Here is a 24,032-nt window from a genome sequence, read left to right as displayed (position 1 = left end):
TTAAGGTCATTGACGATAATGATTTGTGTTAAAGATGCATAAAGTCAGTCCATTTTTTTTACGACAACCATTTTTTTTCCTACCAAATATGTTCCTTTGCTTGTAAAACGTATGGACCAAGAAAAAAAGGGAAGGAACGTTCGCGCGGCATACGTATTAATTGATCATGTGATTACAAAATATTCGCGAAATTTAATTCGATTCGATCCTGTGAAATCATTTTACCCACACGCGCAGGTGATAAATAAATAGTGTTACATCTTTCTCGCCTTTCAACGAGAGATATGACGCAATTTCGCAGAACACTTTGTACACGCAGCGTTCAATCTTATTTAAGTATGTATAAAAATGTGCAAGTCGGTTACGTAGAAAATATCCTGTAAAGAAAAGAAAAGAATGGGAATAGCGAAACGAAAAAAACAGTTAGATTCAGTTCGAGTTATAAATTATTCCATCCCGAACACAAATCGCACCAGCAGGATGAAATTCCAGGGGAACATCGTCGTCTCGCGGCTATACCTTTTTTTTTTATTTGTACATTAAAAATCGTATACGTTTTGTAGTAATACACTGACAACTGCATATCGTTCATTTCATATTTATCCCTAATTTTTACCTAAGACTACCATAAATTCGTAACTAGAATAATCGACGTTTGTCGTCGCTCGCGATTACTACCTGTGGTATCGCTTTTATTCTTCTTGCAATATCATGTACTTACACGGCCCGTCGCTGTTGAAAAGAAGGGAACAGCGGGCCCAAAATATCACAATGTCCAAGTATACTTCGCGTACGTTCGTTCGTAAATGAGATGTCGTGTTCGCTTACAATATTCAATTATTATTAATATTAGACGTATACTCTATTTACAAAACTTACGCCCCTGTATAGAACAACGAAAACAATCTATATTCATAGCGTTCTAGGAGGTTATTCGAGAAATGCAATGTATGTACTTACATAAGTGCTAATTTGCATTTTAATTAAGTATACTCAAAGTACTGTACCTCCCATGCAGGACTCAACGTAGTACGCACATACTGGTAGTCTTGAGGCTAATGAAATACCTTATTCAATACATATCGGCTTCTTTCGACGATTTGCTTCATTTCAATGCCTCACGGATCAAACCAGTTTGTGATCGAAGTACAAAGCCGAACAAAGAAAGACTAGCAACTTTTCCTTCTACAACTTGTCGGTTGCAGAACAGGCTATCCCTTTACTTCACATAAACGGAGATCAAATATGTAGAACGGATTTGCAAAATATTATGAGAATGTATTTTTCCTTTGGTTTCTAAAACTAGTTCCCTGTGAAAGGAACAGTAAGCAAAGTGAACCAGGCGTTTTTAGAGAGTTATCAGTAATATTACTAAATTTAATAGCAATAATCATAATCGATCGTAGTTGTTACGCCAATTTCGTTTACTATATTTACAATGCCATACGTAATACTATAATAACTTGTCGTATACTTTTTCGATACACTGTGCCACTGCGCGCGAATTTGTTATCTGTGGTTCGCAAAATTCCTCTAAAAGAATATACATATGTGGAAATATTTTTCAATGCTGGCAAAAAATTCTTATTCGATTGATTCATGTAGATTTAGATAAGAGAGACTTTACGGTTTTCGTACAGTTAACGAAGAAGTAGTACAAACAAGAACAACGGTAACGTATTTGCAGAATCGATCCGTTCAATTGTAACAGCGAAGGAATTATACGTGTATAAACGTTATACTTGCAATTAGCCATGTTACGAATACATAAAACGTAGCACATCGTCCGACACGAGCACCGGTTATAAAGTTAATATATGCGTATATGAAGTAATCACCGCATCTTCTTTTAGCATTGCACAGCTTTCCAATATGTCGCGAATCCTCTCGAAGAAGTCACTAATGCGTTACGTTTTCAGTTGGCGATACTTCCTCTTTTTATTCCTCGACGCATTTATCATTCTCAATGTTCGGTTTACTTGTTCAGTCTAAGGGTTCACTTTCCTCGTTATTCGAACTCCACGGATCGCACGTATCGTTGAAAGAAGAAACAGGTATCAGCGTGACTTGCCATCACCGCTGAAATCGATAGAAAATCTACGGTCGTTTTATTCCTCTCTGTGATTATAAATTGACCAGTCAAGCAAGAATGAAAATCAACATTAAGAGTCGTATCTTCCATAACGGTTAGGGAAGGAACGACAAAAATTCGTTGTTGCAACAGCTTCGTGTGACGACTCAGTTTCCATTAATGATACATCTTTTATACATTTAAAGTACTTCAACTTCAACAGAACCAGTCTCACTTCTTCTTCTCCTTCTTCCTCTTCAGTTGTATGTAGCTCGACAATCAAAGTAATGTAACAACAAGTACTTGTTCTCATTAAGAACGCCTCGATGGATAAATCCATCGTTGAAATCGCTGAAGGTTGAAAGTGTAGTGCCACCCAATACATACAACCGTGACACAGAGAAGAGCATCCTCGAACAACGTGTAGTTCCCTCTCGACGATCAGCGATCGATTACTTCGATCCGCTACCCTGCACGTTCACTGTCCACGATGGGAATCCTTGAAACGTTTCCCGGATAGGGTTTAACATCGTAGAGTTAACGGGAAAACTCGAGTGGCCTCAGTAAACTGAATTGTACTCCATGTCCTGGGCATACTGAGGTGGTCCTGCAGGTGGCGGCGGTGGCTGTGGACTATATTGCTGCGACGCGTCCGAAGCGCGACGCCTGAGCGCCGCGATGCTGTGCGCGCCTCTCCAATCCGACGCCTCGGACACGTTCACGTCGGCAGCCACGCAGGAAACACCACCGCCGCCTCCGCTACCGGAAGTGGTACCAGGCGAACCCTGGCCGCAGTTCAAGGCCGATCCAAGCCCGCCACCCTGACCACCGCCCACGCTCGATCCTCCCGGTGGCGAACCCCGTGATGCTGACACGTGCACACCCCCTGTAATTCAGAATATGGTATCATTTAAGTGCCCGCTATTATCCCATCAGTGTTTACGCGGATCATGACGACCGGGTAATGGTATAACCGAGCGTCTCGTCGGACTAGTAAACGTAGTAAACCTCCGGGTGTTTGGTCGCGCGTCGAATAGTCAGTCTAGAATCCCTCAGCCGTGGCAGGTAGCGAAAGAGCAATTTACAGGTGCGATAACGCAGGTGCACGAAAGAAGAAAAGAAAAGAAAAAAACGTTTCCTTTCATCGCAGGAGATATTAATACGGTAGGCTCACAAAGTGCGTGGGGTGCGCTACCGGGTGTCGTAAAGTCGTTTCCGCCTTTTCTTGCGCCACGTCGGTGGGCTTGGGCGAGAGACAACGGGGAAAAGGGATACTTTTATGGCGGTATCGTGGCGAGGGCACAAGTTTGCGGAGGACTGCGGGCCCGCCCCTTTTAGCAACGAAGAATGGAATGGCTAATGGCGAATCTGCCGTCTTATGACGTTTCTATGTCGAGTCACGCGACAATTCGACCCAACGACGAGATCATCATATTTCCGTGTAATATTGTTGCGTAGTCGGGTAACAATGTATCGGGTTAACATGTTAGTTTTTCTTATTATTGGAAAGTTGGCCCGTTCTTCGCTACATGACGAAACAAAGAACGATTTAAAAGGCAAATCTCGTTCGTGGAACCAGCTCGTTGGTTCATCTCGACTTCGAGAAGGCATACAGGGGATCGCTCGTGACTCGAAAATCGGGCATTTTCGGCCACGTTAATTCACACCTCCTAGACGTTCTTTCGCCCGTCTCGCGCTAGACGAGAATAAATAAAATAGAGCTCAGTAATCGACTTCGAAACCGGTGAACCTCGACCACGCTACCGTTCAATGCTAATCATCATCGAAAACCGAAAAAATAAGACGTTTCTCTAAAAGGTGTTTGCCCTAGGCATTATCGGCGAGTAAAAGCGGATAACTGACTGCGGTCAGGCCCGAGTATTGGCGTCCACCTTAAACCGAGACCACACGAACCACACGGACGATGAATTACGCCTGTGGAACGGCAATTTTTTTTTTTCTCTCCTTTCGGTTGACGCTACCAGCCCCGCGGCGATAATACGTGGTAATTGACACCTTGTACGTGTTACGTATGTACACAGGTACATGTTCGCGTTTGAGATACGCTCACATTAGTGCGTACATTGTGAAACTGTGCTACACCGAAAGGTAGTTTCGCCACACAATTTAACCCCTTGCCTTTCCAGGCGGATTCTCTCGGTTCGGTGGAAATTTGCTTCGTTCGATCGTCTTAGTCACCGAGAGACGAGGCATACGTGATTTATAGAGGTTCGCAATAATCCTGATTATTCTCTTTGTTTGTAAATTAAGAACCATTTGTATGAACGGTATATCGCCTTTCAATTATCATTTGGTCGTCAAGGAAGTAATTACGGATGAGCTTTCCGATACGAGTGACGATACTTGAAGGATAGCAGAATTTTAAAGCAAGAACTGATCTTAGAAGTTGTTGACCTCGGAAAATGACGAGTTATCCAGCTATATCAATCCCACTTGCACGTGTCAATATGCATTTCGCGACGACAGTATTCAAGATGTTTTCGGTACAAATTATTGATGAAATTCTAGGAGCGAATAATCGGAAAGGGCAATGACAACGTACATTTCTTTAGTATCAAGAGAATAATATTTTTCACAATTCTTCTTTATCACAGTCACATAGTTCTCCTTTCCTTTCCAATCACTGTACGCATCGCAGGTACTACAAAACGAGCAAAGAACTAGTCGAACGTTCAACTTGCCTTCCCATTTCCACGGCTTCTTCGCGCCTGTGTTCTTTTAAAACGTTTCGACCGTATCATTCGTGTATTCGAGGGAGAGAAAGACCGGGACTCCGTATGATGGGTAGAATTTCGTGAGACAAAGAATTTCACACACGTCTCGTTCTTCCGAGGCACCTTCGAAGGTACAAGGTCCCTGGATAAGCTGAAGCGTAACTTAACCAAGACAGGTTGCATCGAGATGTTATGGTAAACATACAGCGAAAGATCTCGCACCTAGGTGCGAGACCAGGCTCGAGGTTTGCCTGCGTAAACAGACGAGAGGACGGAGTTTATGTTTCTGTCTCAAATTCCTTACATGCAGGCGCATAACCCCTTCGAGCGATAATGCACCGTAACGTTTAACGACTTCGTCAAAGAGGCACCGGGTTCCTCGATACTGTTTGCACATCGTCTTTTTTAGAGGACCACGGTCCAAAAGTTTGGCAAGGCGATTATCGGACCGCCTATAAGCGTCTGCGTTTGTCCGGCACGTTAATATTCGTCTTTTTTTTCAGATAGAAAATATTCCTCTCCTGAAAGATCCGTTTGCGACCGATTCCAGCCTCGATCGCGCATCAAAGATCAGGTAGCGCGTCGAACTTTGCTACCCCTCGGATACCAATCTCAAAGACGTTGCATTCGCTTAAAATTACGCGACGGAAAGTGGCCTAAACCAACTAGAATGTACGACGCATATATTATATAAACCAGGTCGTCCAAAGAATCTTCTTCAGTTTGTAGCTTGTGCTAATCTATGTATAAGATTAACTTACCAAGGGAATTCAGCCCATAACTGGCCTGATAGACGGCTTGCGACGGACTGCTGATCGGTAGTCCGGAATTACCGAGACCCAAGCTCGAGCCGAGATTCCCCGTGCTTTGCTGACCAAGTTGCCCTAAACTTTGCCCGAAACCACCCATCCCCATGGCTCCCTGTCCCAATTGCCCAAGACCTGTGAAGCAAACGGTTTCAATTAAACATCCGCGTGACGCGCCACACAACTGCACGGGGACATGCGAGGATTTGTCGATCGAAGGAAATGCATAGGGGGGTGGAAAAAAATAAAAAGAAGGAGAGTCACGAGGATCGTTGGACAGTTGCAAATGCGGCAATGCGCGCGGATAATTTCAACTGTCTCGCATAATGGGCACGTGAAATTAAATTAGAAGCGAATGCTCGTCGAAAGTTCGTCTACAGTCCGGCTATTTAAGACTATTATCTCTCTCTCTCTCTCTCTCTCGTAATCGTGATACCTTTCCACGTAATAATGTTACGCGTACGCGAGATGACGCGTACAAGAAATTGAATGTAATTAATGTGATACCGGGCAATTTATTGCGATTAAATAATCTTCTCCACGATTGCTTCTCCACCCTTCGTTTTCGAGTACATAATCCTACATTTGATCAGGAGCAGGAAATTAATGCGATACTTGAAAGCTTGATCAATTTTAATTCGATTACAGAAACGCGTCTCTCGTAGGGATTGATTTATTTGTTGGAATGCACAGTGAATTTTGAATCACCGATGACTGACTGACCTGTTCCCATTGTCCATCTTTCAGGAGGTCCGCTGAACATCCCAGCACCGCAGAGATCGGAGCTCATCGGGCCAAACGGTGGCAGGCCGTGCGATGGCAGCAATGGTCCTGGCGGCGATCGGAAAACGGGGCCGCACTTCTTTCGTTTTTTCCACTTCGCTCGACGATTTTGGAACCACACCTGGAAACGTACAAATAGCTTCAGCTGTCGTCGAATCATCGGTAAGGTTGAGTCACATCGCGACGACTGTAACAGGTGAGTGCAAAATATCTATTTCTGACGCATTTTTAAACAAGTATGGTATCGAGACGATTGCGAGCAACACGATGGTAACAAATGCCGTCCGATCGATATCGCGAGTTACACGACACGACGTGTGTTGCTACGCACAAAGTACACCCCTAGAATATTACGAAAAACTGGTTTTGATGCGCAATGATCATACGATTAAGTAGAAAGAGAACTACTCTCAGGCTTCTACCGCCACACCATCGAATCGGCCGTCCGATGTTAGTTATTCGTTCATTTCGCCGACGGTTCTTTCACGCCCGCACGAGAAAGCAAATTCGGCGCAAGACGTTAAGATGTCCCTGGGCGTTACGACAATATCTTCGACCCCACGGCGAGTAGCTATTAGCCGACGTTATGAGCTGTTGATTCTGGCCACGTAGTGGCCCCCTAAGCTGCCGGGGTCCCGGGGACTTGATTTATTGATATCGCATGCAAAGCCCACCCCTGTGCTCTCCGATATACCCTCGTCCTACGTATCCTCCCCACCAGCCGTCCCCCTCTGCCCCTGTTCCACGGACTACAGTCCCTTTCCGGGCGCGGTAAAGCGCGCTATAGCCATCTCATATGTGCCCATAAATTAGTACTTTAGCATTAGAGCGCGATGCGCGCTTGCGCCTCCGACGCACACGTAGCAACCGCGTTACCTGCGAGAGAGCAGTCGAGGCTGCTTCCGGTGGGATGAGAAACCGGAGGGGTGGGCGACAGAGAACGAAACAGCCAGCCAGCCTCGAGGGGTGGAGACACCCTCTGCTAACATGCAGGGATTATACGAATCTAATTGGATATATGGGATTTACACGTTTCGGTGTACTCCAGGTATTGCCAGAAAGCGATCGTCGGATTTCTCCAGCGAAGGCGGTTTATTATGAGTCCGATAAGTTTCCGGTTTTCGAGAATGAAAACCACCGATGTCGCGTTAGTTTTGCGAAAAATTCGAGCACGTCGGAAACGGAACGACAAGACGCAACGGTATTACTCAACGGATAAGGATATCGCGATATCCTGTGTAACGATGCGGTAGACTTTTTGTCGCGGTTCGACGCTTGTTATTATCCTGGGATACGTTGCTTCATTTGGCGAAGCTTAGGAACATCTGGCACGTCCAGCGACGCTCAAGGATGAACGCTCGTGACGAGAGAACAGCATTAGTGTTGGATGGGTGTTAAGTGCATTGGGATCGAATCAGTGCCTATACATCACCCATTGGCGCAGCGTTCGCCGATAATACTATCCATCCAAATCTCACACATGATGATCGTCGAGACGTCGTAAGACCAGACGATCGAATCCTTCCACGGAAATGAAAAGGTTCCGTTTCTCTCCCCTCGCGATAGAGGAGACAGTCCACGGAGGATATGCAAAATCTGTTCCCCCCTTATATTCGATCCCTTTTGTCTTGCCGCTGTGTCGATGTTTCTTGCGGCATCCGCGTGGGTGTGGTTGCGCCGATTTCACGGTACAACTACACCAGAACTACAGCTAAAAGCCCGTGGATAATTTGCTGTTACACGCCACGTGAGCATCGACGATATAAACCAGAAGAGGGAAAAAGCACAAGGGACTGTCGGCGGTATACATATCGCGTATTATCACGTGCTAACCCCCCCTCTCCCTTAACGGGTGGCTGATGCATCCTGCATACACGTACGGCAGAACTTCCGTTAATTAACGCAGGTGAATGCTAATGACTTCTGTTACGAAATAACTGTACGCAAAATGAGAGATTTCGTCGACGATATCGAGTGCTAGGCGTCGGATGATTAGTAACTTCTTCACTTGTACCGTCTAAATCGACCGAACTGTTTGATTAATCTGTATCATCACTGTTGCAACATTTTGTTCACAGTTACCTCTCGCACGAAGTGTTACGAAACGAAAACGTAATTTTCCTGCCTGTTAGTAGAGTCATAAGTGGGCCAAATTCTCCAACAGATCTCCGACACGTTACCCCAAGGCTATCGAGCCATTTCGTTTCGTCTCAGTTCCATTTGATTCTTCGACACTATTTAATTCCGATGAAATAGTGACTTTGTTAATAATATTCGTTATGATCGAATGTTCTACGTTTATGTAAAGCACACCCATTTCGATGATCAACGGTGATCAGGGATACGTATGAAATTGTGTTAATTACACATATCACGGCGCACAGTATGACAGGAACGAAACTATCGTTCTCTATGATGACACGCGAACAAAGGTGGTCAGCGCGAATATCCCCCCGCTAATTGCATACCTAGTATGATAGATTAGCGATCATTAAATTCATATATCTTAAAAATCGTGCACTATCGCCATTAGAGAACGTCAAATCGATAATAGTTCTACTCGTCGTTCTATGCACCCTATAATATGATCATCGAATAGTTGTAACCTAACCGTGTATTCGAAAATTCAGGATGCGAACGTGCTACGTCAGTGAATCGAAACCACGTGAATAGAAGCGTGCCTGCATCAGAATGATTAAAAAAACGAAAAAGGGGAATAGAAAAGAGAAACAGACATGGATCGATTGTTAACGCACGCATCCGAGGAGGCAACGAATGGTAAAGGGCATAAGAGGCAACTGTACAGATCGAATCACGGGGAACACACCTTTCGATGACTAAGGTTGCTTGACTGACGCCTTTCGTGGCTATAATACCTCAGTTCGAGACGGGCTGGCGGGTCAATTAGGAACATTGCTTTTTAAAAATTGATCAATCACCGCATCGCCGTTGCGGGGGCGCGTGCGCCGCGGCAGCTGTTCCCAGGAAGCACCTGGAATCACGGCGAGGGTGGAAACGAACGCAAACGCTCTCGAATAATCAGCATCGGTCGCGATAATGACTGGTTCTAAGCGAAAGCCTGACGTTCCATCAGAACGTGCGATCAAAAACGCCATGTACTCGAATGTGAAAGAATTTTCCATCGTTTTTCCTCAGTATTCTTCATTCTCGTTTCACGTTTGAATTCTGCATACCCTCCACAAAGGTAGGAATTCATTACGACACCCCTCCCTATGCGCGGTTAATTATGCGCTTTACTAACCGAGATTTACTTTGGCCCTACCGATGCCAAGTGAATTTTACCTGACTGTCCAGCCATCTACCAAGTTGACATTGAATTTGCATAAACGATCACCCTCGCTTGTGAGCTTCACCGTATGCCCGCGAATTCGCGGATGAAACGATAAATTGCTAGAAAAATCAACCCTTTCAAATTTAATCTTGCGTCGCTATGTGCATCGTTAAACAGTTTACTTAACAAAAATATTTTAAATACACCGCTACATCTATGCAACGCGTAAATTCATCCACCGCAATGGCGAATAGCTTACTTTAAGTCGCGATAAGAATTTTCGTGCTCTCGTGGGGTCTGAAGGTGGCAAGAAGCAAGGTTCGGCCAGGCGAGCCAAGGGTGGGCAGAGGTTAGGGTAAGGTTTAGGAGGTGGAAGAGGCGGCGAGACCTCGTAAAGGGGGTTTCAACGGGCGCTGATATAAATTGAGCTTGCCATCAAGGCAAGCGGCGGGATCTGCCCAAGACCCCAAGATATATAGAAGTAGCTTTCAGCACGCCATTGAAGAATAGTTCGACTCGCTTCGCGGAAAAATGCTTGGAATCGCCGCAAACCGGGATAACGTTTCTCTTGCGAGATTTTTCGCGACCCCAGCGAGGGCTGAAACGTTTCCACGATGAAAACTTAATTCGCAGTCAGGCGTGCTATCGTCCCTGGACTACGAACACCCTGAATTCGATGATAATAAGACGAAACGCGGATACACCGGATTTACCGCGTCCGCCAAGTAGAATAGCATGATCACTGGTCAGACAGTCACCGATCCATCGAATTTTAAACAATGACGCTGCTATTTCGGAAACGATCGATGGTTGCCTGTCGAAATTTCGACGAAATTAATCGAATCCGTAGACACCGAGGACGGCGACTTCAAAATTTGTCGTTTAATAATTAAAGATGTTCCTTTTCCGTCATTCGCAGTAAAGTTTTATCCCGAAATAAATATATTCGATAGACATTTCGATCCATCGAATTAACGTTTCCGAAAGATACACGAATACAATCGTTTGCTTTGTCAGTAACCGTGGCTTCGTTGTTAAATTTCTTCTATAATCGATTTCTAACGGAAAGACAATGTTCTCTGTATTATGGGGGGAAGAAAAAGGCGGCGTGATGGCGCGGGCGACTAATATTTAATGAAAATAAATACTACATAAGTTGGTGAGATGCGAGCCTGATTGATGACGGTGGTTGGGCTGCTGTCCGAGGGTGGGAAGACGCATTACCCGGACCGCCCACTGTTTCATGCCGCGTTACGTCGTCAGGAGGGACATTTTCGTTGGGCCATTAGTGGGTCGTCGTGATCTAACCTCGTGTGGAATTAAAATTCGAGGATCATCCAGGAAGGCTGAGCAACGCCAGGTTTAAATGAACTTTTCGGTCGATTTTTCAAACGCGGTTTACGGTGTGTCATAAACCAAAGGAAATTGTATTACGGCGATACATTTATTTCCGCGAGATTCGCGCGCTCGTCTCTCAAAGCGTTTCAAGATACTGGCAGTAAGGTTAAAACGAAAAGATGCACATTCTTCTCCGTAATGCGGGCAACTTCATAAAGGTCGCGGAACTACCGATAAAATGCATACTCGCGGCTCTCGCATGCACGGCGGACCGTAAACTTGATCCATTTATACTTTATTATTATTTCACGGACGCAATATCGTTGGTTCAGGATGCCTGTCGTGAAATTAGCCCGAATTGCTTCTGAAACTGGATTTATCCCCTGAAGTAAGTGCGCTCGCAAAAATCTGTATAGCATCGTACGTTTGCCCGAGGACGATCCGTCAATTCCATGAAATTGCACTGGCTTCGATCGGTATTCGATCACTGCTTGCTACATTCGTGAATACGGTAGGAATCATGATCAACTGCTTATCGTTAATTGAATCATTTCTTGTGGAATCCAAATTGCTCATCGGAGTGTCGCTAATTCCAACCAACGATGCAGTGCCTACGCGTTCGAAAGTCAGCCGTGAAAATCGAGATTTCAGAGGGTGGCTCGAAGGGTGGAGATCGGTTTTACCCCAACGCGGCGTGTATTTTCAACGCGTGTGTGAAATTATTCAGGGCTGGTAGACGTCATAACAAAATGGGCGTTAGATGATACTCCCTAGGGTCATCGCGGCGACATAGTTTATCCATTGAGAACCCCAATTCTCCTCCATACCTAGCTACCACATGTGTACACGGGGATGCTTTTCTCTCCGCGCGTCCGTACGCGTGTATTCGCTTGTGCGCGACACCCGTGCCCGTGTGCGCGTGCAGTACCCGGCTGTGATATTTTTCGGCCGACGACACGTAAGAGCTAATATCGCGGTCTATGCATATTTATACGGCATTAAAAATCACCCCTCCCTTAAAATGCATAGGCTGCTGCATACCAGACGCGTTGAATCTTCGTCGAGCCGCGTAGGCTGAAGCGTTTGTCACGCTGGGAGCAACCTGCTAGACGGTGTCTCGTTTCTTTTCAACTTTTACTATTTCATCGGCGCGTTTTCTCGAATTTCGTCTACCTTTGCGGTAAAGGTGTTATGTTGGTAGCTGTGAAATTGATATTTCGAGTGGAACGTGTTGTACCAGAAGGCACTACTCTAGCTCGTTCGCGAAAAATCTTCGTGGATTGAAATAGTCTATATTTAATACCACCAGAAGAAGCAACTTTAAATGAATCGGTCCATTTTCGATTATGATGTATCAAAATTCGTGCAAAGTCCAATTATGATCTTTTAAATTGCGCAAGTTTGTCGAGTGACTGGTTTCTGCATAATGCAATCGGAACGCGGCTCCCATTACTTTCTCCGTACCCTATTATTTGCTGACATATTAAAAGATGTTGGCGAGCACACATTTCACGTTTAATATTAGAATAATGTTAGACTAATGCCTGTTGTCCCCGTGTATTCTTATTCCGGCAGGACGTTGATTTATTTTCAGCGCACGCCTCGCCGGCGTAGCGCACCTATTCGATATTCGTTCGATGGCGTTCATACGTTACAGGCGGGCGAGAAACAATGTGGCAGTGATTTAACACGGGACAGAACCGTGATCGAGAGTGATTCGCGCTCCGGCGAAGCTTGACGCGCGCATGTTTGATGCGCCATCGTAAAACACTCGATTGCCGCGTACACGTGTCCGGTTATACGCTGGACGCATCCACGTAAATGATCAGTGATAGTTTGCGGGTGGAAATTTTGCGGATGGAAATTGCATATCGATCATACCTGCCTTTCGATACTCGATTCAATGCACGCCAGTGCCGAGGTCGTAATTCCAAACTGACCTTTCGCTGCTCCTTTTTCGCGTTTTATCTGCGATTTTTAATCCTTCGTTTTCCTACCCGCGTCGAACGAAATTAACCAAACGAGACAATTGAAAACTCTCGTCCGCATTAGGGATATATGCCTATCGTTCGAAGCGGAATCGCGGGTAGAGACAGAAGTTTCGACGCGCGGAGGCGAAGCAAAGTTCAGTCTCAAGCGTCGCGGACTTCTCAGCCCTACGAGCGTACACTGAAACCATTTCCCATTTCTCAGGACAAGACAATAACGAACTACATTTACCCTCGGTGCAGTCACTTGTTTGTCCCAGAGGATGGTCGAATGACACCGCCATTCGTCCAGCTCCCGTGGGATACTTTGAAAGCAATAGCCAACATTCGCCACTACGGACCGTCTCTGGGAACGGCATATGTGACTTTTAGCAGTCGAAATGCTCTCTGGTGCGAGTAGAGACGCAACGATTCGAACATCGATCGTTTCGTGAAACGAATCAAAGCGAGGTCGTTCAAGCAAAATCTGTTAAATTCGAATGGGGGTAGCGCGTCTTGTTGTTGCTACGTAACTTTGGGACTTAATTCGTTATCTCGTTATACAACGTGTAACGGATAATCGTTAGAAGTACTTAAAGGCAACCAAAGGTTTGTCGTATGAAAAATGTTTAGCAACCGGAAGAATCAATCCGAAAAAGAAACAGTCCTTCGGGAGCCGCGTTTGTATAGTCGAGCGTTATCACCGGTTTGGAATCATAAAACTGTAGCTCCGGTCCATAAACCTGAACGTTGTTTCCTTCTCATTCGAGGCTGTATCCATTAGTAGCATTAATCCACGTTTTGGGAAGATGACGACGGATAGTGGGCAACGAAAGGGCGGAAAACGTGCGAGCAACCCAACGGGGTAGTTCAGACGCAACGTTTCACCCTCGGCCTCCCGGTTCTTTCTTTTTTTTTCCTTTTTTCCTCATTTTTATTTTTTCCGTCGCCAGGCTTTCATACGGATCGGTAGCCATCGACGGAAGGTCGTGTCCCATAAAATTTCCGGGCAGTGGTAATCGAAAGGACCCTTCAGCCTAGAAACGACCAGTTACCTGAGGCAGTTAAGTTAAATGCCTGTTAGCAGACGTTAACTGCCCGCCGCTATGGGTTCTATTCCGTGGACGATTGCAATTTTAATCGCCTCTTCATTATGATTAAATTTAAATCGGCTGTGTGCAGGTCTAATAAAGCTCGTTCCGCGGCGGCCACGCTCGAAACAGAAAATGTCTCCTGGGCGGATTAAAATACGCGTAATTAAAACCGTAAAGCGCCAATACGTGTCCCCGAAAATAGACTGTCGGGTTCGCGATAAATGTCTGGCTGAAAAAAGCTTTTTGTCTGAACCATCGTCACACGTGGACGCGGTTGCGCGCGCGCGCGCGCGTGCTTACGATCGGTTTTGCTGCCGGCGGACGTGTTCGCCGCTGCGCTGCCGGATGATTGAGCTTTATTTGAAGTATCGAGAGGGGGTTAATTAATATTCTAGATATGATTGACGGTAAGGAACAGCGCGTCTGTGTGCGCTCTTGCGAATCCGTGCGACCAAGTGGGAACGCGGTCAGAAATGTGTGCACGCGTGTGTGTAGGCGCGCGCGCGCCGTTCCGCACACGGAAAGAGCCATTGACCTCCGACTGATGCAGAGGGTTTCGGAAAGGGATGAAAAAACCCTCGGAACCTGCACCCGTCGAATTGCATTTTTTTTCGCCCTCTCGCGAGTCTGTCAAATTATTTATAGCCGTCCAGCCGGTATTTTGCGACGAATAATTTTGGAATATCGTCGAACTTTGTTCACGATACGCCACCCTGCGTTATATACTAACGAACGATGATTCTATTATTTCGGATAATATTTGTAGAATGGCTGGATCGGTGAGTTGACTGATTGGTGGCAGTTGCGTTTAACGAGAGATGAGAACGCGATTACTGTCTTCAGACAAGTATACGCGAGTACAGAAAACGTCGTTTTATAAGTTCCCTCGTTAAATCTGAGATTGTTGTAACAAAATATTACTCCCCCGTAGTACATCTCAGACAAGCCAGACCATCTGGTCCGCGGACACGTTAAACGAGTGGCACAATTGAAAACGTTATTACGTTAAAACGTAATTAAATGCCTCGCATAATTCCGGATCGGCTACGTGATGCCGCATCGAAGTAATTGTTGATTGTAAAGCAGTTCCGACGAATGCGTTATCTCGCGCCAGCAATATAATAGTTGTTAATTAACAGCAATTAGAGACGTAGCGGCAATTACATCACTTTTCGAGTAGTAATAAATTACAACAGATCGATAAATCCTAATATTTCATTACACTATATCAAGTATTTTGTTGGTAATTAGAAACGCTTGCTCGCGGCTCTCTCTCTCTCTCTCTCTCCCCGTCTCTTTCTCTTTTCTCTCTTTTGTGCTAACGCTATCATCGCATTAAAACCGGCCGTTGGTTAATTTTTAGCTGCACACACCGCGCCGTTTCCCTGATCCATTCAGTAGCCTCTCACAACTATCGTTCTCGCTCCGGGCTACGTTTCGCTCGATTAAAAAGTCCCGATTGTTCGCGCGGAAAATTCTGCAAACTTTATAAGCGTGCCATTCTTTCGGCGATTCTTCCTATCGCCAATTAGCCGGTTAAAAATGTAATTTAATAGCGCGCGCGTTCCTCGATTCTCGTGCGAACCGTTTGATTCGCTACCATTTTGTTCCTGCCTTTTTTCCCTCTTTCCCCAGGCAAATCGAACATTCTTTCCCTCGATGATATGCCCGCACAGATTTTTCAATTCCTCTATTAACGATTTTATTCGAAAGTAGAGTTTCTTTCCAAGCGTATTCAATTTACAACAATATCGCCACGCGAGTCTATTTCATTCGAAGAATTGAGAATCTACTATTATCCTACCGACAAACTCCTAAAGCCATCATCTATCGACTGTTTCAATTTCATCGGAAGAAATAAAATGTTTGAAGAACCAATAACAGCCGGTGAACAGTACGATGCACAGGGTTGCACACCAGCCACGTGTGCACGCGTCTGATACGTCCGCGGGGTTGACCCAGCCCTCGTGAAAATGTTCAGCGGCTGGTCCGCCATGGCGAGTCAAGAAATCTTTGATAGCGACGCTCGATAGTATAGCGACGCTGGGCGCCGGCGCCTTTCCCTAGCAGCCCCATTGGTGCCTGAGGCCCTCTCCACACGAGAGCCCGCCGCCGGGTTTCCTTGGAAACGCTTCGTTCGCTCTGATGTCTACCCTCGCCCACGGAAAACCTCTTTCAATTAGGCAACCAGCCACCCCGAGCACCGACTCTCTCTCTCTCTCTCTCTCTCTCGTCCTTTTTCCCCTCCCGATCTTCCTCTCTTTTCTTCGTTCGTCCACGCTACCTTTCGAACGCGTATCTACCTGTGTCTCGAACCAAGAGATCCACAACGAGCTCTCATTCGCATCGACGAGTTTTTTCCCCTCCTCGAGTCGGCCGTTTAGTGATTTCCTTCGTTCCTTAATAATTATGCTCGACGTTCGAGTCCCCGGGACTCGGGAATGGAAAAAGTCGCGCGTTACGCTTGAAATCGTCGCGACGTTTCTCTCGAGTAGGGGGATGAACGGTGAATATAGGCGAATCGTTCGAGCGAGAAGCATTCACCGAGAGGGATGAAGGTTCGATCGGGGATAAAAACCTGCCGGATGGGAAACCGAGTAAGAATCTGTCTGCGGATTTAAATGACCGAACTGTACCATCGTTGGTGTATTTCTGGAGCACGTCGATCGCGATGTCACTGGGGTGATGTCGCGGAATTAACATATGGAACGGTCGCGGTATGCATCGCCTCATAATTGCCACGGTGGATATGAAAAATATCCGGGAATCCGGGAAGAGGCGTCGCACACATGCCGCGTCCACGTGTGTGTCGACACGGGGAAAGGAAGACGGGCAAGACTGCTTGATATGCAGCACGACGCCTGGCTTGACTGACGCTTCCAAGTTGCGAATAAAATTTTCATGAATTTCTATTAGCTTCGTTTTTCTAGACGTGCCCCGGAGACTTAAAAAAGCTCCAGCCGGTTGATGCCCGGGGGAAAGGAAGAGAGCGCGAGTTGGTCAAGACTCGAGTATCGGTTTTTTTCAATTTCCGCTTTAAAGCACGCCCCGCACATTTCGTTCTTTAATATCGACCGTAATAACGCTCGGAATCCCTCGCATTCCACACCACTCTTTGACTATCGCTAAATATTCTATTATTCTATTCTGATATTTTATTCTTGGTCTTGCTGCTATTCCTTAGAGCTTCGGCTATTCCTTATAATAGAATTCAATATTTAAAACTTCCTGTGTACGAATATCGCGCTGAATAGAGTGATAAATGTTCGATGTATCATGAAAATCTAATTAGACTACGTTTTGCGAATCGTGCCCGCCGCGAAACCAGCCCGCAAAAATAAGAAACTTCAAATATAACCATAATTGATTTTCGTATACTTTAACGTTACACCTGGAAATAGTCTGCAATACGTACGAATATAGACCGGTATTGCACGAGTAATTCTGTTCGTAATATAAAATGCTATTGCGCTAAATTGCGAGCGTTTATGCAAATTCATACGTCTATAAACGCTACTGAAGAAACGAAATCCATGTAGGAATTCGTTTCATTTTTCAAATACCATAGAATTATGATAAACTAGCATAACCAGCCACGGTTTACTAATTACACAATATCTTTTCCCTCTGAAGGAAAAGTACGCTTAACGCAACGGGCTGGGAATTTCATTATCGCGTCTTGGGCAATATCTCGCGGTCATTCCCGTGATCTTTGAATTTGCCGTACACCACGGAGGTGGGGAAAGTTTCCAGAAAGTTTTGCGGTTGGCTGACGGCGAGCCGGAGTCCACCAAATTTCGAGACCCCGTAGGGCGAAGGCTTAACGCTACTCCAAGTTTCACTTTAATCCGTAAAGCCACGGTAGGCCAGCGGAATTGATTTCGAGACACTCGCGGTACCACCTAGTTATGCCTATTAACCGCGTCTCTTCTTACCCGAACCGCAACCCAAGAATTAAGTAAGCTATCGTCGTTGTCCAGGACTGTTGCGTCGAATCGGTTTGAACAGAAGTTTATCGCGGTCGGTTCTTTCTCGCAACAAAATCCATGTCAAGTTAAAAACTTACTTGAACTCGACTCTCCGTCAGACCGATTTTCACAGCTATTTCCTCCCTGAGGAAGATATCCGGGTAGTGTGTTCGATTGAAACACCTCTCCAACTCGTTCAGCTGAGCCGGTGTGAACCGCGTTCGGTGCCGTTTCTGTTTGGCAGGCTTGTCGTCGCCTTGCCCGATTCCTGCTGCGTTCCCTGCAGGAAGACGAGAAAATGTTCAATTTTCGCGCTTCGTCAAATTCACTCGCTTCACTTGGCTTCCGATCTTCCACCGTTACAGAAGATGCCTCTTCTAAATTTCTAATTCACGAGCCGTCTTCGCATCTATCGGTTCATCCGTTTGACTCTTTCCTTTTTTCAAATTTAGCTTCTCCCGTCCCTCTCGATTGACGCGGACGATTTCCATACAACTTTCTACTCTCTCCGTCGAATGCAACTGCGATCGAGCGGCACTCGCGAACGGGAGAACGAAATTTAGAATTTATCGTACATCGAAACGGTATCAGGGTTTGGACGTCGGTAAAACCAAGTGAGCGGCGGGGGTGGAAAAAAAAAAAATGGGTACATTCGAACACGGTAAAACACTTACCCGCGCCAGGCATGGTCATGATTAATTCCTGATGAAGTGTGAGGCCACCGCTAGCAGACAACCCGGTCCCCAAAGTCCCCATCAAGCCGTCCAACTTCTCGTGCTTCTTTAGATCCTGCGCATGAAGATCCTTCGCTCCTGCGGGCGCGAAGCGCGAAAAAAGAGAAAGAAAAATAGGAGCCATTACAGTTTTCTGTTACCCCCCTCGTCAGGCAACGGGGCCCCCCTTTCCTCGCGCTCACTCCCTTTTCTGCTCTATGTAGTTTAAATTTGTATAGGAGCAGAAGCTGGCTAGGCCCGTGGCGAGGAGGGCAGGGGAGGGCACGGGCCACTTAGCACGAAGGTGCGAGAATCGTCACCGGCCTCCGGCTTCTAGGCGAGCAAACACACACATCCAGGCCCGCGGTCCCATGCACGCACGAACACGTGTTCGCGCGCCCGCGTACGGCCCCGGCTACGTGCTCGTAGAAAATTTCTAGAATGCGTGGGAGGAGAACGGATGGAACGCCCGCCGCGGAGAGCCCGTGACCGCGCGCGGCCATCGCGCGTCGCGTCGTTGTGCTTTGTCAAACCTGCTTACGTAATATCGACTGAAACTACTTCCCTCGACCTCCTCTTCGAGCCGATCTACCGACTTTCGGTGGTCCCAACGCGTACAGGTTGCTCGATTATCCCGGCGAGAAATTTTAGGGGATGATTCCAGACTTCGAGGCGGAGGACGGCCGAAGGACGGCAAATACGACGCCCAGGCGCGAGCGCAACCACCGCTAAAATTTCCCCGAGGGGTGTCTCTGAACATGCTCTATACCCCAGGGGGTTCGAGGGACCCTGTCCCGGAAGTGGAGGAATTGGTAAAGTGAATCAAGTTTGAAAAGAGCCGGGAAGTTGTCTGTTTTCATTTAAATAATGAACACGCGTGGAAAGTAACGTCGCTTCGGAGGATTGTTCGCGTGTTGGGGATCATCGTCGTTACAATCGGCACATTTCTCACCATATCTCCGAGATCGTTAATTAACCATCGAGCCGTGCATCAAGCGTTATGAAGTCAACACGCGTTACAACGGAACGATAATATAGTAACCAAGGAATTTTATTGGTTTCATAAACACGTTGACCAGCCCGGCAGTTTTGCATCGATATTTTATAATCCTGGCTGTTAATAGTGATTCATTCTGGTCGTACGCTCGCCCTCGGCCGTATCCAAAATGCTTAATGCGACCGCGCATGCATAATAATGTTAAATAGTCTGCTATTTGATCGGCGCTAAAAGCGTCATGGAAATAGTTGGAAAATCGCGAATATTTCCCGACAGGAATCGAGCGACGTCGTTCCTTTTTCGCTAAGTTATGCAAATGCCTGGCCGAAAATCCGATCGTTTTTATCGGACCGTTATTCGATGCATCGTATACGGGCGTTAATGTAATTTGTATATTTGATGAATATCGACCATCGCTACACACGAATTTCCCTCTGAATCGTCACCGATAACTTCGAAACTTTCTTGTTTTATTACGTAGTGGACGTTGTGCATAATCGAAAAATGTCTAAAAGGACCTCTAGACCGTATCCCTGGACAGTTTATTCGACGTATAAATAGTTTACATAGAAAAGCCACGAAGGAAGGACAATGAGAAATCCGATCGTGCTGAAGGAACGTATTAGTCGCAAAGCCAAATCGTGATTGACGAATGCGAATAATAGACGATTGCTAGTTAAATGTTAAAATATGTAACCAGCGAATCGAAAGGTTCATAAAACTGCGATGGGGATCCTCTCGGTATCGAGGAGTATCGTTGTTTGGAAGAAAGAGCAGGGTTGTCGAGCGACCACCAGCGCGTCAGAAACCGTTTACTCAATGGAAAGTTCGTATGAATGAACTTTACGACTGGTCTTTATTTTCGTTTTATTTTTATGGGTCCTGATGATTTTATTTCGATTTTACTGGACGAGGCTTGGTATTTATGAGCATCCTCGTTCGACCTCCCGAAATTCGGTAGGTCCCTTTGATCTCCTCATCGTGGATCATGGATTTTGTTTCCGCGAAAAGAGAGGTAGAGAGATGCAGAAGTAGAAAAAAACGAACGAAAAAAAAGCGAGGGAAAGGGACTACGTCGACGCTGGACTCTTCCGTGAATTTTTGTCTCGCAGCAATTTTCGCATCGCAACTGCGAAACTTCCGCTAAAAAAAAACGCATTGAATTGAATTGTCACTGCGAGATCCGCTTCGTGACTCGTGCAATTTAATTCGTTTCGATCAAGATCAATTTGATTCAATGGGAGAAAAAAGGGATTTTATACGAAGAATGAAACGTACGCATCGCGAAAGTCACTAGCCGTGATTCTTTTGACACATGCAGAATACATAAATGCCAGTTTTCATCCTTTCAGATACTCAAACAGTGTTCAAACGGAAGAGAGAAAGAGAGAGAGAGGTAGAGACGAATAAATAAATATCACTTTTATATGAGAGCTGGCAAATTCAATTTGCTTAATCGCGTAGCGGGGCTCGATAAAAATTTGCAAACAGGATATGATTAGTGCGAACGCGCCACTTGCCGAGGATTAGTGCTACCACCTTTTGTTTGCCTCGCAACCGTTTGCCTCTCATTAACGCCAAGAATCATTGTTTAATCCTATCCCATCAGCTCGGATTATCGAATTGTTTAATCGAATTAAAAGGATAACAGTTAAGAAAACGAATTCGCCTATCATCAATAATTTTTCACCCTCGTGTTACTTTTTTCTTCTTTATATACTTTTACCGATATCCACTAAAGGAAAAACGTGATTTAATATCGTCGATCGATCGAATAGAACGACAGCAGATTAAACAGAATATAATTGCCATCAAGGAAGTTATTTCCTCGAGAATAGTTTTAGAAATTCTCGGAGAAAAGGAAAAGAAGCCAGGTCGCGTGTCGTAGCCGAAGAATCGTTGAACGGTTCCTTAAAATGCGGGATCGATGGAAAATGAATTGGTGACGACGAAGATTAAGTAGCCAGGACAAAAATCGAGGGTTAATCGTTCTTTAATCGGGAGCGACACGTCGCGCTTTCGCTCGATTTGTACCACTAGCTCCAACTCTAAATCGTTCCTTAACTTCCCGCCTAATATAATCAGTGTTGAGGTAATTAAGGTCATCAAACTCGAGAAGCGTTTTCCTTCGGCGGGAGGGAAGCGAACAGGCGTCCGCCACGTGTTATCAGGCGAAAAGTTTTTCTTTTCGTCGTTTTACCAACTTTGTCCTTCCGTTCGCGCGTGTCCCGTGACTTTCGACGATGAAAACCGTGCTACCGCGGCTGCTTGATGCACGCGACGTATAAATTTTCTGTACGATCGTCGATCGGGATGAATGGGAATGACTATTCTATCTCGTCAATTTTTGCCGTCTTTAGAAGCTTTTACGTTTTGCTGAAGAGTGCCAAGCGACGGCTGGTGTTTCAATTATTAACAGCGAAGTGTCGGAAAGTAATGTGCTTCTATTTAGTCTTTAATGTATTGTATCTTTTATTTGATGCAAATATCTCTCTGTCTGAATAGAGTAATGTTTTATACACCTGAACCGGAGATTGACAATGAGCGAAACGTTCTGTATAATTTGGACTTGGTCTGCTTTCGGTAGAATAATGTGCTATGTCAAGCTTAAGCGCGATAGAGGATATCGTTCAGTCTTGTTCACGATCAATTATATTTTAATGAAAGTCATTGTTACTTAAGTTATAATTGTTTGAATGGTATTATTATTTAATTGCACGCGCGGAAGAACACGTCCCGACGGACAGGGATCTTCCGGAGCGTAACTTGAAATACCGCGACGAATATTAATAACGAAATGAATATATTATTGTTCGTGAAGTTTATAAATATTATATAATTTGTTACGTAAATTAAAGTAATGAATAAAATATATTTCATAAGTACTAATTGCAGTAACGATTGCTCGTTGCGCGGTATACCCGCGATTAAAAAAATTTAATAACTTCTTTTTTAACAAATTTTTTAGTGGTTAAAGTTATACGGAATGTCCTTCCCTAATTAATAACTCATTAAACGAAACCGACTATGTTATTTGTGACATATCCACGCTCACGCCTACATATAGTTATCGTTTAAATGTTAGTTAAAGAGATTTTTTACACAAAATGAAATATGTACAATGGTTAGTTACGGGGATATGATTTTGACAATTTCCTAAGTTCAGATATAACTTTGCAAATGAATAATACTTATTCTCTAACAGATCTAACGTTCTACTTTAACAGAATTTTACAGAATTTTCCTCTTCTCTTTTTTAAATTACTTATTTACCTGATTAAGAATAAAAGTTTCCAAGCGTCGGACACCGTCGCTTACAGAGTCATCGTCCACTGTTCAGTCTTATACAAAAGAAATATTTCTTTTTAGCATCGTTTAACCAATTTGTAAGTTATATATCTCAGTAGAAAACAATTTCCTTACTCAAGAGCAGTAGAAGCAGAAGGTTTGAACCAACCCAGTTTCAACCCTCGCACAGCACAAAAAACATACTCCTCCACTTTTTCACACTCAGACCACGAGCAACGAATAGCCAAGTAATGAGAACAGACCCTCAAACATCCCTACTCGACATCGTCCAAAGGATCGGGTAAAATCGCGAAACTTCACGGGACCAACCTCGAACCCTGCAACCACCTGAGGACGCGACAAAAAAAAATCCCCCTCCAGAATACTTCAACCTGAGAACACACGAGATCCATCGAGAAATGAAGGGATGCTCGCACCTTTCTGACTCTACTTACCGGTAATACCGTGTACGGAACCGCCGGCGGAGATGTTGTTGAGCATGCCGTTCCCGGGGGGATGCAACCCCCGACACAGATAAGACACGGTTACGAAATATCCGCGCGTCACCGGGAGCCACGAAATTTACGCCCTGCGAACCGCGAGGGGATTACTTATTTCCACCGAATTTCTCGTGGATGTTGCGCGACGAGATCCGTTGCGAACCGACGAGACGTGCTCGAGGAACGGCACCGTACCCCAGCAAGGCAAACAGCGGACTGCCTAGCTGCCATATCGGAGCTCCCCCACCGCCGAGGATCACCGCGGATGTCCCTCTCTCTGTTGCGCGAAACACCCTCCTGTCCCTGTCCTTTTCCTCTCCATTGCTCGAGCTAACGTGCTCTCGCTTCTGCCAGAGGATTGTGGGCGTGATATTAAATCGCAGCCGTGCTTCAGACTCGCCGCCGCCGACAGGAACGTAGCTAGCTGACAGTGGAGCCTGGAAACGGAACCTGACGGGACAGTTCTGGGATCTTCTGGGA

At 45.5% G+C, this 24,032-nt stretch overlaps 1 protein-coding gene across 2 annotated transcripts; it reads right to left on the bottom strand.

Annotated features, from left to right (window-relative positions):
- Nucleotides 1-2,397: 2,397 nt before the first annotated feature.
- On the bottom strand, nt 2,398-23,758 carry Otp (orthopedia homeobox). Of its 2 annotated transcripts, XM_076895151.1 has the most exons (8): nt 23,508-23,758; nt 23,188-23,444; nt 23,038-23,105; nt 18,729-18,866; nt 18,153-18,334; nt 6,336-6,516; nt 5,568-5,747; nt 2,398-2,957 (listed from the first exon to the last, which is right to left on the bottom strand). In XM_076895151.1, the coding sequence occupies exons 4-8, from the start codon at nt 18,808-18,810 to the stop codon at nt 2,632-2,634; spliced, it is 951 nt and encodes a 316-aa protein (XP_076751266.1). In that variant the 5' UTR covers nt 18,811-18,866; nt 23,038-23,105; nt 23,188-23,444; nt 23,508-23,758; the 3' UTR covers nt 2,398-2,631. The 2 variants fall into 2 exon arrangements, with proteins under 2 accessions (XP_076751266.1, XP_076751265.1); XM_076895150.1 differs by lacking the exons at nt 23,038-23,105; nt 23,188-23,444.
- Nucleotides 23,759-24,032: the final 274 nt, after the last annotated feature.

The sequence above is a fragment of the Xylocopa sonorina genome, chromosome 5 (assembly GCF_050948175.1).
Source record: "Xylocopa sonorina isolate GNS202 chromosome 5, iyXylSono1_principal, whole genome shotgun sequence".
Classification (NCBI taxonomy): Eukaryota; Metazoa; Arthropoda; class Insecta; order Hymenoptera; family Apidae; genus Xylocopa; species Xylocopa sonorina.
Note: the sequence above shows the minus strand (reverse complement) of the source record. Positions and strands in the feature narration are given on the sequence as shown.

Coding starts and splice junctions, on each gene's coding strand:
- Otp (XM_076895150.1), bottom strand. CDS start 23,553: ATGCTCAACAACATCTCCGCCGGCGGTTCCGTACACGGTATTACCG. Junction 6,517..18,152: donor TGACGGAGAGTCGAGTTCAA/GTAAGTTTTTAA, acceptor GTACGTTTCCAG/GTGTGGTTCCAAAATCGTCG. Junction 5,748..6,335: donor AAGATGGACAATGGGAACAG/GTCAGTCAGTCA, acceptor TTTGCTTCACAG/GTCTTGGGCAATTGGGACAG.